The sequence below is a fragment of the Bactrocera oleae genome, chromosome 4 (assembly GCF_042242935.1).
Source record: "Bactrocera oleae isolate idBacOlea1 chromosome 4, idBacOlea1, whole genome shotgun sequence".
In the NCBI taxonomy this organism is placed as follows: Eukaryota; Metazoa; Arthropoda; class Insecta; order Diptera; family Tephritidae; genus Bactrocera; species Bactrocera oleae.
The window spans coordinates 912,079-930,022 of record NC_091538.1 but is presented as its reverse complement, the minus strand read 5'-3'; the positions used below and the strand labels follow the sequence as shown (position 1 = coordinate 930,022).

At 35.7% G+C, this 17,944-nt stretch overlaps 2 protein-coding genes across 6 annotated transcripts; one reads left to right on the top strand and one right to left on the bottom strand.

Annotated features, from left to right (window-relative positions):
- Positions 1 to 173: 173 nt before the first annotated feature.
- Positions 174 to 5,586, top strand: Rcd1 (Reduction in Cnn dots 1). Of its 3 annotated transcripts, none has more exons than XM_014236442.3 (9): positions 174 to 593; positions 1,486 to 1,832; positions 1,890 to 2,416; positions 2,491 to 2,788; positions 2,853 to 3,000; positions 3,059 to 3,293; positions 3,449 to 3,499; positions 3,592 to 4,404; positions 4,468 to 5,586. In XM_014236442.3, the coding sequence occupies exons 1-9, from the start codon at positions 495 to 497 to the stop codon at positions 5,430 to 5,432; spliced, it is 3,483 nt and encodes a 1,160-aa protein (XP_014091917.3). In that variant the 5' UTR covers positions 174 to 494; the 3' UTR covers positions 5,433 to 5,586. The 3 variants fall into 3 exon arrangements, with proteins under 3 accessions (XP_014091917.3, XP_014091919.3, XP_069965091.1); XM_070108990.1 differs by lacking the exon at positions 174 to 593 and adding an exon at positions 1,066 to 1,261; XM_014236444.3 differs by lacking the exon at positions 3,449 to 3,499 and having other exon boundaries at positions 175 to 593.
- Positions 5,587 to 7,161: 1,575 nt separating this feature from the next.
- flap (flapper) lies at positions 7,162 to 17,331 on the bottom strand. 3 transcript variants are annotated; one of them, XM_036374446.2, is made up of 5 exons: positions 17,024 to 17,331; positions 16,145 to 16,380; positions 11,574 to 11,888; positions 8,346 to 10,652; positions 7,162 to 7,867 (listed from the first exon to the last, which is right to left on the bottom strand). In XM_036374446.2, the coding sequence occupies exons 2-5, from the start codon at positions 16,272 to 16,274 to the stop codon at positions 7,407 to 7,409; spliced, it is 3,213 nt and encodes a 1,070-aa protein (XP_036230339.2). In that variant the 5' UTR covers positions 16,275 to 16,380; positions 17,024 to 17,331; the 3' UTR covers positions 7,162 to 7,406. The 3 variants fall into 3 exon arrangements, with proteins under 3 accessions (XP_036230339.2, XP_014091975.3, XP_036230343.2); XM_014236500.3 differs by having other exon boundaries at positions 17,120 to 17,331; XM_036374450.2 differs by lacking the exon at positions 11,574 to 11,888 and having other exon boundaries at positions 17,120 to 17,329.
- Positions 17,332 to 17,944: the final 613 nt, after the last annotated feature.

The following is a 17,944-nucleotide window of genomic DNA, read 5'->3' as shown; positions in this document are numbered from 1 at the left end:
AGAATGTACGAATTTCAGTCCAAAAACTTAACCAATATTCACACATCAATGTATAATTTTTATACAATACCAATACCAATAGGTTTTTTACTTAGATATTAATGAAAAATATAACTATGTTTTCTAAGATCTGGCCGCATTTGAAAAGTCACCATATCTTTGCAACTATTCAACATGAGCGCAACATCGAGTATTGGGATGTGATTTTTACAAATTGAAACGTATACAACCTTTTAATGCAACTTTTAGAATAAAATTGTTAGTTAGTTATTCACAAAGCTAAATTCTTAACCTGTTAGCACATTACAAACATTCTGAAAGTTGTGATTTATATTATTTGACATTTTATGACGAGTTGTATTATTAGTTGTCAAAGTTGTTATCGGCGGAGTGTTGGATGAGGTGTTTACTAAGTGCAAATGTTTCAATTTATAGTACTATTGAGAAAATTGTAGAAGTAAAGTATAATTTACTCAGGTGGGAAGCTACAGGTGATGATGACTTCATATATGAAACTGTTCGAGGACTTTTTGCAGCGCAAGGAATGTGATGGAACTCACACATCTGCTGCGTCTGAAGATGAAGATATAGAGGTAACGATTTTTGTAATTTCTTTGTTAATCGCAGAACGCAAAAATAGTACATCAATAGTAAACCATGGTTGTTAAAATTAACTTTTTAAATTTTGAGCTAATTGCTTATTTGTTTATAGATATTGTGGAAAATATTGGTGAAATTCTAAACAATCTATTACATACAAGAATTAGTGAGAATGAAAAACAATGGTGCCACACATTACAAATTATAGTTTATGTTGACAAGTACAAAATGATTGTGTCTATGATAAATATTTAATATTTTTGTTCTATCACCATTGAAATTAATATAAACCGAAATTCAATTTGAACTGCATCCAATAAAAGTAATAAATATAAACATTTTAAAATATGTTGTTAGTTTTTAATAACTGTTTGTAGTCTGCAGCACCATTTGATTAAGTGTAAAAAATTTTAAAATTTAATATATGGTAACTCCATGAAACGACGCCATATTGCGAAAAAGCCAAGTAGTGATATAAAGCAAATTGTCCAATAATAGTGTTGTGGTGAAAATTAAGCTTTGTTAAATAAAAATAACTTTATAATATATTAGTGGAAATTGAAAATGTGTTTACAGCATATAGCTCTACACCGAATGAAATCTCTAAATGCATTCAGTATATATTTTTAAACGTTGGATCATTAACATATCTATTCATTAGGTAAAGTACTAGGCAAGCCACTGAAAAAGTGCAATTCTCTAAAATATCATCCCATTAAGATAAAATATATTTATTTTCATAAATTAATTGACATATTTTTAGCGATTGTTAAGATTTTTTGAACAAATAGTCAAAATTTTTGAGTCATTTCTACCAATACCAATAATTAACTGCCAGTATGTCTCAGAAAAACATTTAAACTATAGTTATTCTATTATTTTTAGCATCCAAATTCGTCTTTTGAGTCTGTGTGTGGCACTCTTAATTCTATTAGTGAGGGTGGTGGTAGTAATAAAATGGAACACAGTTATACGAGAGATAACTCCCGGCCAATAGGGAGTGTTACCACTGGTTTGTTACCAGCTCGTACAATACTAGTTCGACGTACGCCACAGTGCCCTTCTTGTCACACCCATCCCGAAGAGCATGATTTTGAAGATTTTAATCAGGCCAATGTGCCTTCATACAATGAAATAGCGGCAAAAGAAGCAATGAATGAGTGTTCTCGAATCGCTAAATACGTTAAAAACAATAATCCAGACGACGATGACTGGGAAGCACGTATTAACCAGTAAGTACAAAATTATTAGCTATGTTAACAACACATTATTAAAAAAATTACTTTTAGAATGGGTTGGAGCAACATGCAAAAGACACTTTTCAATAAAGTAGCAAACATTTTGGATAATGATCAGTTAGGACGACTAGCCAATGTTAATCGTCAAAACGAATCCATGCAGCGTCGTGTTGCTGTCGATAAGTCTGCAAGTCGAATGCGAAGAGCGTTAGCTGCTGTCGCCTGGGACTCACGACTCACACAATGGTTGCATTGTCTGTTAATGGACTCACTTCCATCAACATATATGGCATCTTATTTAGATATTTTGCAAACATTAAAATCTAAATTGCCAACACTCATGGATAAAATGTTATTTGGGCGACCGTTAAATGTTAGCCAAGAACTTCTGGCGCCGGTATTGAAAAACAAATGGGAGCCAATTGTTAATACGAAAGCCCGAAAACTAACACAGAATGCCGTAATAGTTGCACTGCCTTCTGTACCTACCAGTGGCCCAGTACCTAATCGCCTTCAAAAATGGTATCATCAATTGGCTAGCATAACACAAATTGTACAAGTAACTCTACCATCGAATGGTAAGTACCCACACGCACGTATAGTGTCAACATGTCTAATAAGCAATTTATATAATTTTTTTTTTAAATTGCAGTTAGTCATATAGTCCGGCAACCATTGGAGCAAGTAGCTGAACAAATAGTGTCACTTACTCGAGTTAAAATACAAGAGTTGCGAAACGAAAATGCTCAGCGAAGCATCATATTGATTGGTTTCAACGCTGGCGCTGCCCTTGCTTTGCAAGTGGCGATGTCGGAGAATGTAGCATGCGTAGTGTGTATGGGCTTTGCTTATAACACATTCAACGGAATACGTGGCACTCCTGACGACCGCATATTAGACATAAAGATACCAATACTATTTGTGGTTGGTCAAAATTCATCAAAAACAAGGTAAAAAAAAACTTATTTTATGAAACAATTGCTAACAAGTTAATATTTTAACTTTACATTTCAGTTCCGAAGAAATGGAATCGTTGCGTGAAAAAATGCAATCGGAAAGTTCTTTGGTGGTGGTGGGCAGTGCAGATGATGTTCTGCGCGTTCCTAAAAGCCGTAGGAAGTTAGATAATGTCACACAATCGATGGTAGATGCTATGGTTGTGGTATGTTTAATTATGACATAGATCGTCAAAAGCGTTAACTAATTTGTTTTTTGTGCAGGACGAAATATATGAGTTTATAAAAAGAATCCTCATTAATCCACCTGGACCACGGGTTCCTACAACAATAACTAGTTTTGTGCACACTAAACAAGGACGAAACTCAATTAATAACAACGTTGGTGGTAGTTGTGCTGAAGGCAATGCTAAAAATGGGTCTGCACAAAGGAAGCGTAAGAACGATGGTTTGAATTCAGATCAAGAGACGCCAGCGAAGACTAAATATGTTAATTCAAGTATGTCACAATATTTTATTAAATCTAACTTTTATTATATAGTAATACTGATCAAATTTAACAAGTACTAAAATATTTCATTTTTCATGAACTAATCATCATAATATGACATCATATGAATTTTCCGTTACCTTCATATTCCTTCCATATTCAAGCCAAATTAAAAAAAGTAAAAATCCCAGAACCATTTCAAGTGAAACGAAAGGGTAAAAATTATTTTTTATTACTTGCAATAAATTCATGATGATTTTCTTTTTTACTTTAAAAGGTTAATCTGTGTTTCTACGTATATTTACAGTCGGCCGACCAAGAACGCGCCCCTTGATAGCATCCACATCTACTCCAGCTAAAACAACAGTGAGTGCATTAGCAGGTGGTACTTCTAAAACAGCTCAGATACAAAAACAAAAGACACAGTTATCAACAAATTCTTCTATTACGAACGAGGATCTGAACATGGCCATACAGTCAATATTGGGTGATGCCAATGAACATGATGGTTCGATGCAGAATTCCGGTAACGACACTGCTCAAAGTGCCCAGAAAATTGTGACGAATTATGAAATTGTTGCACCATCAAAGTCCACTCCAATAAAAACCGCGTTAATGAATCCGCTGCAAAAGCAAACTCTTCCGGCTGGTGCAAAAATAAAGATGATACCTTCTAATCAATTCGTGCAACTCAAGCCGCCACTGCAATCACAATCGAAAATTTATACAATAAAAACGGCGTCGATGCAACAGAGTAGCACATCTGGAAATACAAACATTGGCAGTATTGTATCAACATCACCAACCGGCAGCACCGTTGCAAATCATCAGCAACAGATATTCACTTTGAAATCTCCCAATGGCCAGACGACGCAATTCGTTACAGCTGCACCACCTGGTACGGCTCAGCAAAAGTATACTGTCATGAAAAATGTAAGTGGTGGAACTACACTGCAAATAGCAAATGCAGCTTTTAGTGGCATTAAAGGGAGTACGTCAAACGCTGCATCCGCCTCCAATATGGACCTGTCAAACATAATCGATATGCCAATTGTGTTTGCCGATAATGAAGGTAATCTGTCTGATTCGGTGGCTTCCTCTACCGCAACTGTCAAGTCAGGTGGGTTCTTAAAATCTCTCGTTTCATCTGCAACTGTAATAAATTGTATTAATCTTTTTGTAGCCAATACTTCCGGTGTCGGGCAACTAATTATAAGTCAGAAAATCATTAAAGAAGCTACCTCCACTGGGTCTGGCACGACTGGTATTGTGAGCACTTCGCCTAAGACTGGTGGTGGCACATATATAATTAATAAAACTATTGGCAGCCCACTCATACAACAAACTACTCAAACATCAGTCAATAAACAAAATAAGGTAGTCTTTATCAATCGTAACACCATGAAACCTTGCCCGAATATTATTTCCCGATCGAATGTCACACAACAATTGCCGAAATACACTAAGGTTGTTGTTACGAATCCAAAGACATCTGCAACAACACTTGTACCCCGTCCAGCAATGCAACTATCGACGACGCAGCTGCCAGTGGGTACAGCCAGTGGCAGCACTCCACTTGTGTCGTCTGTTAAGCAGGTGAATTTACAGACACTAAAGTCTCCAGTCAGTATTGGTGCACGACAGACATCAGGTATACTGAATGTTTCCACAAAGTCGCTGCCACAAGTGCAAATTATTAGTACAACCGCTGGCGGGGCAGGCATTCCTTCGACTGTGGGCAGTATCACTAACACAGGCAATCCGACAGCTACAACTAGTGGTAGCAGTGTGTTGAACGACCGCACGCAAATCCGAAATATTGTTGTAAAACCCGGAGGATTAAAACAAATACCTGCTTTGACTTCGCACGTATTTAATCGAAATTTAACCGTACGTAAAATGGTAAATATCATATCCGGCACAAATCCAGCTAGTTCATCCTCAACCTCACCTGGCGTATCTATAGTAGCTCAGGCAACTACAGCACAGGATAGTGGTCAAAATAATGCCGCTGGCACAACATCATCTATACAAACCTCACCAAAAGTTATAACTTTAAATCCAATTAATCCGTCGGTTTCGATCAGTAGCTCTGCATCCGGCAATGGTAATAGCACGGCCAATAGCACTCAACCAAAGAAGGATTGAATTTATCCCCTTTGAAAGTAAACTCTGCTGTTAATCTAATCCTTATTTAGCATTAGAAATAGATACATCTTAATATTTCATCTCATTCGCGTTCAATTCGTAGTTTAACTACTTTCGCATTAATTTACTTAACAATTAAACATTTAAAAATAAATATATGTCTTATAATTTGTTTGTTCAAATTCATAAACCAAGTAAGTTATAAGCAATTCTTTTAATTTTTATTTTCAACTACATAAAATGTTACATAATCATGCATCCATATGCACATATAGAAAAGTATGGGATTAACATTCTCTTGTTCGAAATCCAAGGTAATCTGAATTTCGAAAGATATACTAGAATACACCTAATTCAGTTTTTACCGAAAAAACCATATAAAAAAAAATTGAAAAAAACCGACATTGATCGTTCCCCTTATGAACCTATCTCGCAAAAATTAATCTGTCATATAAAATTCAAGCCCAAAAAATTTTGGATAGTGCTAAAATTCTAATTTTCAATGGTGTCACAGAGTCTGATTGGATTTTCGTCTTTTCGAACATATGCAAAACCAATATTCGAATAAGCTGTTTACTTATGTGACAAAACTTGCAAACGTTTGATAAATTTGAAATGCTGCATGAAGTCTACTAGAGTTTACAATGAGTTTATTATATTGAAAGAAAAATAGGCAACGAAAAAATTAAAAGGAAGATATTAAAACATCACAGTAACCCACTTGATATACCAGGGGAGTCATATGTGAAATTTCTTAACTTATATTTCAAATCTGTCAGCAAAAATTATCTTGCTTTGTTTCTGATAACTCGATAAAATTGGTTTCCGTGACACCCAAAACCGATACAATTTCTGTTTCAAACGTCAAATCAATAATATCTGAATCCATGACACCTACTAAATTTTTTTTATCGGTTTCAATTCTGATTCCGACAACTATCAGATTCTACAACACCCCTGAATGTGAACACAGAATTAGGTGTAACATACTTCTCTTTGACATATTGTAAAACAAAAGTTTTATAAATAAACAACCTTTGATGCTTCGATATGTTTACTCTGATCGATTTTGTATACGCGCATATAGCTTTACACACTACCATGCCAGTAGAATTGTGATCACTTTGCCTTCGGCTGGTGGTAGCACAAATCCATTGGCAGCCCAGTCTGACAACAAGCTACTCAACATCAGTCAAAAAACAAAAAAAAGGTAGTCTTTATCAATCGTAACCCCTTGAATTCTTGCCCGAATATTAAAACCCGGAGGATTGAAATAAATACCTACTTTGTCCTCGGACGTATTTAGTCGAAATTGGACCGTACGTAAAATGTAAATATCATATCCAGCACAAATCCAGTTAGTTCATTTTGAACATCACCTATAGTAGCTCAGGCGACTACAGCACAGGATAGTGATCAAAATAATGCCGCTGGCACAACATCATCTCTACAAACCTCACCGAAGATAATATCGTTAAGTCCGATTAATCCGTCGTTTTCGATCAGTAGCTCTGAATCTAATTTGATTGAATTTATCCTCTTTGAAAGTAAACTCTGTTGTAATCTAATCCTTATTTAGCTTAGAATCATACAAAATTCGATTTGCACCTTCTCATTGTTACAAGTTCTCTGGTTTAACAAGTTTCGCATTAATTTTCTAAACAATAAAACATCTGAAAATAAATATATATTTTATATATTTTTTGTTCAAATTTGAAAATCCAATAAGTTATAAGCAATTTTAAAATTTTTATTTTTAATTACATAAAATGTTAAACTCATAATCATACATACATATGCACATATAGAAAACTATGGGATTAACATTGTCTTAACTTGTTCGAAATACAATGTAACCAGAATTTCGAAAGATATACTAAAATACTACTCTCTGACATATTGTAAAAACAAAAGTATGTTATAAATAAATAATCTTTGATGCTGCGATGAGTTCGTAGCTGTCCTTACTTCTATTTATCCGCTTTTGACATTGTCAAAAGGTATCAACACTCCGGGTGGCCCACCAAATGTGCCTTGGTACTTATTAGCACCGACTCCAGTATCGATCCCGAAACCGTTGGAAGCTGAAATTCCAACGCGATTTGCAAAGTTAGGATTCGTTGGGAGCTTTGGTGATGCTGTAGGTGCAATGGCCGTTGCCTGTGTAAATGCACCATTCGAAGGACGTATGGATCCATCTGCTCGCACTGCGGAACCTAATTTTCCACTACCCAAAATACCTGGAGATCCGCCAAAACCTCCAGTATATTTTCCAGTATCTACATTAGTTGCTGGTCTACTACTGCCCTTGTTATTAAAACTATTGAAATTCGTGCTCTGTTGAGCATTGTTGAAGGTTGAGAACGCGCTCGGAGTTGAGGCCTTATTGAAGGCATTCGAAGTTCCGACGAAACTGCTGCTACTATGTTGGAAGTCTGTCAGTGGAAATTAACACATTTTAAATACATACAATGAAATTAGCAATTGGTTCCATAAAAATTAAAAAATTAACAAATTAATTTTTTATACTATGATTAGGAGAGTAGAACACGTCGCAGATCTTATAAAGTATTTATATACAACAAATGGTCAGCGTGACGAGCTGATATGTCCGTCTGTCCGTATATACTTGTACTTGAACTAGTCTCTCAGTTTTTGAGATTTCTGAAATTTTGTACACGTTCTTTTTTCCCAAGAAGCTGATCATTTGCCGGAATCAAATCAAAAACCAGAATGATGGATATAAAACTACTCATACCTCTCAGTGAGGTGGAAAAGTCGCTTTGGCGATATTAAATTTCTAGTCCTAATCTAATCTAGGGTTAGTGTCTTATTTGTTGTTAGGTGTACGATTACACACGATAATAAAACTAAAAATATACTAATTATTATTTTCTAAAATTTAAAAGTTACCTTTTTCAAAAGCTGCTTGCCCGGCAGTGGTACCTGCACTCAATCCAACTTGTTTAGTTGCAGTTGTAACGCCGCTGGAAGTACCAAATACGTTGTTAGTAATCACTTTGCCTTCGTTACTCTTCGAAAATGTGGTTTTCGTTGAGCTGCCAAAATCTTGATCTGTGGAAGCCGATGTATCGGCGCTGCCAGCCGTCGACGTTGGTTCGAATGGAGCTGCAAAATTTTTATTAAAACTTGATGAGGATGGTTTCTTGTTATGAATTTGGTCAGCTGTTGTTGCTGCGTTTTCACGATCAAAATGAGTATCTGCCTTGCTGACATCGTTAAAGGCCACAATGTCGAATTTACTCTCGGCATCTGCAGTTGGTGGAATAAATAGCACTGGCGGCAAAGTGACTGCCTCTTGATTGTTATTGTTGCTATTAGGCACTTTCGCGAATGGGTTTTGGATGTTGAATGGTTTGGCTGTTGTGATGACTTTTGATGGGGAATTATTAAAAGCGAGCGTACGTGTAGTAGAGGTGGAGGCGGAAGCAAAAGTGGAATCGTGCCGATTAGTTGAACTTGGTGCAATTTGAAAGGAGTTAAAGGATGTGGGAGAGGATGTTATGAAAATTGGTTTCGTTGTATCTGTTGTTTCAGCAGACAGCTGCGAAGGTGGCAGTAAATCATTGGAAACATCCGAATTCGATTCATCAGCATTGTATATGAACGGCACACCTGGAGCCAAGTCGGGATAATCGAAATCAGCTAACCACGATGGTAAAGTGACGGAATCGAACGGATTTTCTTCTATTGGAGTTGCAGGAGTTGTAGTTGTAGTAGTCGATGTCGTGATGGTAGTAAATTTATTTGCATTCTGAGACGAAAATGGACGTGAACCACTATTGAGTGCTGGCAAGAATGGATTTGAATTAGAGAATTTCGATGTTGCGGCTTCTTGACTGTTTTTCACTTCAGTACTTGCTGTATAATCTGCGATAGTGGAAGAACTTTCATTAAATCTATTGATGTCTTGTTGATATCTATTGATATGGTGCGGAAGTGCCGCCGTTGTCGTTAGTCGAGGTTTTGGTGTCGTCGTGCTAGTCGTGGTTCTGATAACGCTATTACTAAGGAATGACGTGTGCACTTTCGAATTGGGAAAGGTAGAAGTTGATGCAAATGTCGAATCATGCGTTTGTGCTATATGATTGGAGGAAAAACGATCATCAAAAGAGTTGGGTCTTTGAGTGGTTGTAGTAGTGGTAGTTTTGGCAGTTGTGGGATATGCGCGTACCCAATGTGGTCGAGGTGTGGATACAGTAAAACTTTTAGGGGTGGTACTAAACGTTTGACGAGACTTAGAAGGCGTAGATGTGGTACGAGGCCGGCTGGTAGTGGTGGAAGTTGTACGAAGATCTTCTGGCACCTCAATGTCATTAAGATCGGTGTATGGTTCAAGTGGAGGGAGAATATCCCGCGAAATAGTATCATTATATTCGTGTATATTTTCTGGGGCAATAAAACTAACTGCTGCATCCAATTCAGGGTCATCAATATCAGCTAACCATGAGGGTAGAGTATATGAGTCACCGTTTTCTAATTGGAAAAAGTCGTTTGGATCAAGTGGTGCTGGTGTGGTCGTTGTTGTAGTTGTTGGATTACGTCTAGTAGTTGTGGTACGACGTGTTGTTGTTGTTGTTGTTGTGGTTGGACGACGAGTTGTTGTAATAGCTTTTGTCGTTGTGGTTGTGGTTGTAGTTGTGGGCCTCGTCGTGCGCGCGGTAGTCGATTTGGGAGTAATTGTAGTTGAACTCGTGGCATGAATCTTATTTTCTTGCGGACCAGTAAGGGATACCACGGAAACACTTCCTTTATTGGAAACATCAATTTGAGGTGCTTGTGCACGGAAGCTCTGTCCCGTAGCTAAAGATACTCTAATGTTATGCGTTGTAGGATCTTCGATACCAGAAACAAGTTTTGATAAATGATTTTCCGAAGTGATTATTGTAGGTTCTTGTTCTATTGGTGGTAATAAATCCCATGCGATAACTTTCAAAGATGATCCATCATCAGTTGGCATGTATTCCACAGGTCCTCCAATATCCGGGTCGTTTAGCTCAAGTATGTATGATGGCAATGAGTTAATATTATGGTTTGGTAATTTCTTGTCTGTTTGACTCGATATAACCACATTTGCCCCTTTCGCATTTTCCACATCCACAGTCGTTGCCGAGATTGCTGTAGCCGCAGGTTCTGGAACTGAGCTCGTTCTGGTTGCTCCATCAGCCAAATCAGTCGACACAGCAACGGCAATGGGATCTAAGGCGGGAAGGGGAGTTTGGTATTTAGCAGCTATGCGATTAATAGTGGCTAAATCAGTAGGAACGTTTGGATAGTTAAAATTACCATTACTTAGGGGCTGAGGGATATTTTTGTGTTGTGTGGAGATGGAGCTTCGTTTGCTTCGAGAAATAAAATTCTTATTACTAGGATTAGCGATGTATATTTGATTTTCTCTTTCAAACGGGTAGAAATGAGGTGAATTAAAGTCAGCCCGGTCAATAGGAGCATGTGGTGGAATTGATGGGAACGTTAATGGATATGGTGTACTAAATACTATGTTATTTGGATGTTTGGGGGTTAACTTAATTAAAGAAAGCTTAGTAAAAATATAATTAGCTAATTGTGTAAAGAATGGTGATCTGTGCGAGAGCGGAGACGTAGAAGTATACGAAATTGGTGCGCTTGTGAGTGTGTTGGCAGTGTTGGTAGTGTTTGTATCGAATGCATTTGTGGTGCTTTCGAACGCGTTAGTGCCGTTAAGCGTGTGCTCCGCATTATACCAGTGCTTGCTTTGTTTTGGTGTTTTATTTCTTCCAGAACTCTTGGTTCTGTGTATGTCAGTATCAGTAATATAAATAAGTTGGTGTTTTTTGACTTGATCTCGAGCTATTTGAGGAGAACTGGAAAATTTTGATCCAGTTTGCTTATTAATAGGTTTGGCTTTAGCATCAATTTCGTGGTAGATATTAGGGTCTGTGACCTTCGAATCATCGTTGCCAACCATTACGATCATTTTGTCGCTGTTTACCTCACCATACATAATTTCCAACTTTTCTTTGCCAATTTGACCTGTTGTGGCGCTCTTTTGTATTTGATTCTCGTTCGTATTTGACTCGGTAAATTTGTTTGGTGCACTAAAATTTGTATATTTTGTATTAGTGTTATTTGTAAACTCACCAATGAATGGTGGCAGTAAGTCGTCGGCCGGCTTCTTTATCTCAGTTATGCCCGAAGCATAGTTGGGTATTTCAAATTGTAAACCCTGCGCACTGATTACCTTCCGCCCATCAGGTGTATCGATGGGTTTAAGCGTCTCAATCGGATTACCATAACTATCGACCGCCGACGGTTGATTTTTGATGAAGCCTTTAACGCCACTGTCACCGTTACTCTCACCATTATCATTATTAAGAGCCGCAGCAATCGCATCGGAAAATTGTGTCGGTTGTGCCTCTAAAGGGAAAGGTGATTCTGGTGGTGGCGCAATACCATCTGAAAATTAAGTTTTTGTTTGTTTTTTTTTTCGTTTTCTGTTCTTTTATTGTAGTGTATTTGGTGTTTATGTGCTAATGCTTATGGAAAGTGTAGTATATAAAAGTATATGCTATACATACATATGTATTATATACTACAAGTGTGTGTGTATGTGTACATGGTTGATGTAGTATGTGTTTGCTGGTAAGATACCATGGAATTGAGTTGATTGCGTGCATCATTATGTTCGTGCCGAAGTTCTGTGCATTTGTACCACACATCTATAGAATATACGTGTATATATGTATATACATATGTATATAAGTCTAAGTACATTTATTTAAAAATTAACATGCATTTATGCAACAATTATGCAAAAACATTCACAAGTTAATTGTTAGATTTATTAATTGTGTCCAAAATTGTTAAAGTTGGCCTACATACATATACAATTTAAAACATTTTCTATATTACTGCATTTCTGGCGTCACATAAAATAGGCAAAGAAAGTAAATCAAACAAATAATACACAAAATTGTCGAAGAAAGTTTTAGCCATAACGAATATCTATATGTTTCCGTCTTTCTATTCCATACTCTTTATTTATTTTGTATGTGAGGTTTACACCAGGAAAATATTCCCATGATGTACACAGTAATAATATTCCGACCTAGTGTTTGCCAAGATGATCGCACGTTGCAATTAAGGCTCGCTTACACCGTCAGCACGTAATTAAGAAATAACAATAGCTGGTGTTCTTGTCCCAAGCGCATACATGCAAACAGCAACAAATTAAAAATTCTCTTAGAACATATTATACAGGTATATAGTATATGTACATATGTATAGTGCATGGATTACTCTGATTGATATTACTTCTCAAACCGTTCGTCAATTGGCACATTGTTTAATTACCGAAATCATAATATTTTGCTCGCATCTCTTTAAATTTATTTATTTAAGTTTTTAATTTTTTAGACTTCAGTTCAAATTTAAATTAGAGATTACGTTAAAGTCATGGGCAGTTGACTTATTATACACACTTGGAACTCGTTTTTGAACTTCATGTTCGAATTATAAATTTAACAACATGGACGGCAGTCTACTTACATTGTATATAATATTTCGATCGACAATTATATATGTAAAATACATAGGTTGATCCAAGCATTTTGTAATTAATAATTTAAGGCAACCGCTCAATAAACAAGTTTTAGATACGGATATCAATTACGTTAACTAAGCGTAACTGCTAAGCTAAAAAATTTGCACATGTGAATTGATAGTTTCTCTAATTTTCACTTCTTCCCACACAATATACATATGTACAAGTTCAAACACAATATTATAGTAATTATCACGTCACATTCCACCAATTGGTGGTATTATTCTGCCATTAATCACTCACGCCTCCCAATGCCATTAATTATGGAGATTTTGCAAGAATTTTTATTGAACATATTACTGACTGACTCATTGATTTGACCAACTTAAAAAAACTTACTGCTTGCCAAGTTAGTATTCGCATTCGTGGCTGACAGCTTGTTTTGAAACAAAGTGCTGTTTAAGTATTCTCGGAAATCGCAACTCAAATTGAATAACACACACATACATTTAATTAAAAATTTATACTTCTAATGGTCATATTTTCATTCTAAAACACGTATCTACAATAGATGCTCATATTATCAAAAAATTTGCCAACGGATGCACTTACCAAGGTGGCCCTAAAGTTCCTGACCTGACCTGTAAAAAATAACAATTTATGTGACCGATTGTGATTTTGTTGTCGGTTTTTGTCAGGTCGAGTATTTATGGCCTCACCCTGGTGTGTATGTATTGTTTTCTTCTTGCTTCTTTTTTTCTGTTGATCATATTTTTAATAAAAATCCATTAACTTCTCTACGTAAATACGGTGAAGCTGTATACATATCTTTGATACTTGCATCTTCAGTATGTACACGATACGTGGCTTGCACAATCGATTGACTTCTACTGTATATAAGCGTACATATGAGTATATGAGTATGTACCATATGTATGATGTAATGCCAAGGCAAAGGAGGAGGATTATTATTTGTGGTTAATATGACAATTTCGCTTGTCAAACTGGTTTATAATTGACTTTATATTTAATTAAATTTTGCTTAAAGCCATAAATAAAAAATTTAATATGCATTTGTAGATCTCCAACAGAATTATTATTTAAAAAGAACTGTTTGTTGGATTTGGATCCAAAGCAGTAAGATGTAGCAAAATAACATATATAAATACATACACACTTATGAATATGTGTAAATAATCTCACACTCTTTAAGTGGATCTGCAAACTAGCCTTTTAATTAATTGATCAAAGCGTTACTTAAAATGATACCATAAAAAATCCCCAACATCAGATGTCTTGTCGCTTTAATTATCACCATTGTCGAAGTTTGCGAATGCGCGGCGGGGAGTGAACGGCAAGTATAATGTTTAAATAAATCTTTTGACATTTCAATGACTACTCTTGAGGAGTGAAGTTGACGGGGAGCGGAGTGCGGACAAATGCATGAAAAAATATACTATGTACCTTTAGGTTTTAATTAATTCCGGTTGAAACTATTATGATAAGTAAATGTAGCTGTGTGTGAACATACATATCCATACATAGTTATATATATGCACGTGTGACTTTTCTTTTCAATACTTATTCCACTTGTTTATTTATACACTGAAGGGTATATTAAGTTGCCACGAAGTTATACATGTATATAAATTATCAGCATAATGAGCTGAGTCGATTTAGCCATGCCCGTCTGTCCGTCCGTTTGTACATATATGATCTAGTCCTTCAGTTTATGAGATATCGATCATAAATTTAGCGCTTGACATGACGAACGTTTTGTATTTGTGAAGGGTGTTATAGCTTCGGTGCAGCCGGAGTTAACGTTTTTTCTTATTTTATTTCACTTTTTTTAATTCTATCTTAGGGTATATATAGAGGTTGTAGCGTGCATGTCTTTTTAAGGGTGTGTTGGGTGTGAGCAAATGTTTGTCACTGGTTTGACAACTGTCATATATGTATGAACCGTCGACCGCATAAATTTTGCTTAATATCATCTTTAAATTAAGTCCCACGCTCATTGAAAGAGCTTAAGTTCGAATGCCATTTGGAAGTGGCATTCACCAAATATATGATTTTTTTTCAACTCAATTAGCAAAACAAATATCTCTGTCAACTTAATGCACAAAAAAGTATTTAAAATGCTAAAATGTATACGAAGGGTACTTGTTACCAATGTATACGACAGGTCCATAAAATAAATAGCTTTACAGTTTCGTAAACCCAAAAAAAGGTGTTTCGGCCTTTTTTTATTATTTATTTGTAAAAAAAAAAATATATGACGGTGAGTACATATTTAGGCTTATGTCTAAAATTGCTATGATGCAATGTTTCAAGCTTCTGTGAGTAATTACAAAACTGTATGATCAGAATCAAGAGCTACAAAAAAGATACAGCCTTCAAAAGCGGCCTCAACTTATATTCATAGGATAGCATCAGGAAGTACACCTTCGATGGTGAAGCCGATGCGAAAGAAAGGGTATTTAGACAACGCTAATGGCTTCAATCATTTGGAGTGCGGATACTAACTAGTAAATGCCGCCATATGCTCAAACAATTAGCTCCCGAGATTGATAATGCCCAACTTAGTAGTAGAAACACAGACAAATGCACTTTCAGTAGGGTTTGCGAAAATTCAACAGGTAAATTACTAAATAAGCAGTGGCGTGAATGTATGTTACTTACAAATTAATTTTTATATACAAATGTTTATGTTAGCAACAACAATATATACATATATATATATATATAATATATAAATAAATGCACACATACACATACATATAAATTTCCACATATTTATAAATGTGTCTGAATAGCCAAAAATTTCGGTTTCAATACAATAAACATATATATTATTTCATTAGAAAGATTTATGTATGTATGCACAGTTATTATACATACATATGTACGTACAAAGTGTCTATTACAGTCACTTAAAGTATGTATTTTTTGGCATTGCTGCAAAGCAGAAATTAAAATAAATATTCATAGCAGAGTAGCATTAGTAATGAAGCTCCCTAAACCAGAAGCAAACATAAGTAAAATATATGAGTTACCGTAACGTTATTTAAGTACACATTCATATACTATAAATATTTTATATTTATGAAATTTATATTTATAAAATATAAAAAATAACAAAAAAGAACTGATCAAGGACTAGAAATACCAAGTTTGGCAGGTGCTCCGAAAACGGGGCTCACAAATGATCCACTCAAAGCGGTAATGGCACAAATGGTGGCTATCCAAAGTCTGTTCAGACCCTGTTGAGGCATTCGCCCGTTTGGTGACCGCATCATGCTCGCTATTTATTATACGGCAATTATATATCCTTTTTAAATTTTGTTTCTTGGTTGTTTGGCACTTGAAATAACTTTAACGGTTAACTTCACTTTTTTTCAAGATCTGTTGAGTTAAAAAAAAGAAATGTGGATTACTATATTCAAGTTGTCGCGAAAATATTTAATTTTTATGTTAGATAATGTCTTGTATAAATCTCAGCTGAGCACTTTTCACACAAAATTTTGATTGCGATAAAATCTGCCAACTTAATGAAACATGACTTTGATTTGTTCGGTTTTTTGATTTAGAGAAATGTGCGCGGGCATAAATTCCCAACTGTATTATTATTGATTTCTCCACTAACACATATGTATTCGAGCATTTATGTTAAGGTTTTATTTTGTCACTAATTCGTTTTCCTTGTAAAATCTACATCAGTATTTCACCGTTTTCTGCTTATTGTCAAGTTTTATTTCAACATATTGTATTATTTCGGATATCATTTAGTACTTGAAATATCCACTTAGTATGTATATACTACATATGTGAGCATGTAAAATGTAAGGTATACTGTGTCTGCCAGTCTGAAAGTAAGACGCACTCGAGTATTTCCCGCAATACTAAACTAAGTTTTCACATTCACATAGCTGTATTATTTACATACGAGTACGTATGTATGCATATATACATATGTAGATCAGAAATTGGCAAATTCGTTACAAAAAAAAAAAGAAACATTCAAACTGTGAGTACTATCTATAGATACATATAATGAAAACGATTGAAGCAGCGTTCATATGAAGATAGTATAAGAAGGCATTAAATAGCCGTAGCCGCACGATTTACTGAATTAAGAGCGTACATTTGGTGTGTAGTAACTTATTTCACTTTCTGTGTAGTTAATGTGAACGCGGAAAGTCAAAAAATACGTCCGCACCGCACGAGTTCTACAGTTTTAATAAGCGCGCATTTCTTAAGCGTATCTTGCCACAGTTCGCCACCACAACTTAAAGCATTGTGCTCCCAGCGCTTAACAGGTCGTCTGAGCTGCTGACGGTGACGTCTAGTCAATAGCAAAGTGTGATCGAACGATCGTCAGCCACTGCGCTGCAGCATCACGTCTCGAAACTCAATCGCTCCATGATGAATCTAGAGTTTTGCTTTTGCTTTTTTAATGATTATTTTGGCGTTGATGTAAGGCGCAAATAGGGAGCCGCGCAGGCGCTTTGAAACCGCAAAGTTAAAATACACACACAACCGTGTATAATATATATACATATGTATGTATAAATATGGCAAAACAAATGCTGATGAATACGAGATTGTTTTGCATCGCGTATAATCGATCGGTTGCTTGGCTGATCACACAAATGAACAATCACAGTGTTGGGGCGTTATTATTACCTGACTGCTCAGCGTATTCAATGCATATTTCAACACCACGTTTTAACTTTCTTACATTACTACTGCTTATATCATGCAGTCATTGTTATATGCTCGTTAATACATATTTACCTATGTGCATATGTATGTATGATTGTGTGTATAAAGCTTTGTCTTTAATAACTTAGAGCTTAGTTTTCCAACACTGTGATTTTTAGGAAATTTATTAGCTATGCATTGGAAAAAATCTCAGTTCAAAGCGACAGTCATATATTTTATTACTGTTACTTTGAGACGATGCTGG

What these genes read in the sequence shown, in the direction of transcription:
- flap (XM_036374446.2), bottom strand. Translation starts at nt 16,274, where the DNA reads ATGATGCGGTCACCAAACGGGCGAATGCCTCAACAGGGTCTGAACAGA. An exon ending in CGGAGCACCTGCCAAACTTG is followed by an intron (nt 11,889 to 16,144) that starts GTATTTCTAGTC and finishes CTTAATTTTCAG; the next exon opens with ATGGTATTGCGCCACCACCA. An exon ending in GCAAGCAGCTTTTGAAAAAG is followed by an intron (nt 7,868 to 8,345) that starts GTAACTTTTAAA and finishes TTCCACTGACAG; the next exon opens with ACTTCCAACATAGTAGCAGC.
- Rcd1 (XM_014236442.3), top strand. Translation starts at nt 495, where the DNA reads ATGATGACTTCATATATGAAACTGTTCGAGGACTTTTTGCAGCGCAAG. An exon ending in CTGAAGATGAAGATATAGAG is followed by an intron (nt 594 to 1,485) that starts GTAACGATTTTT and finishes TATTATTTTTAG; the next exon opens with CATCCAAATTCGTCTTTTGA. An exon ending in ATTTCAAGTGAAACGAAAGG is followed by an intron (nt 3,500 to 3,591) that starts GTAAAAATTATT and finishes GTATATTTACAG; the next exon opens with TCGGCCGACCAAGAACGCGC.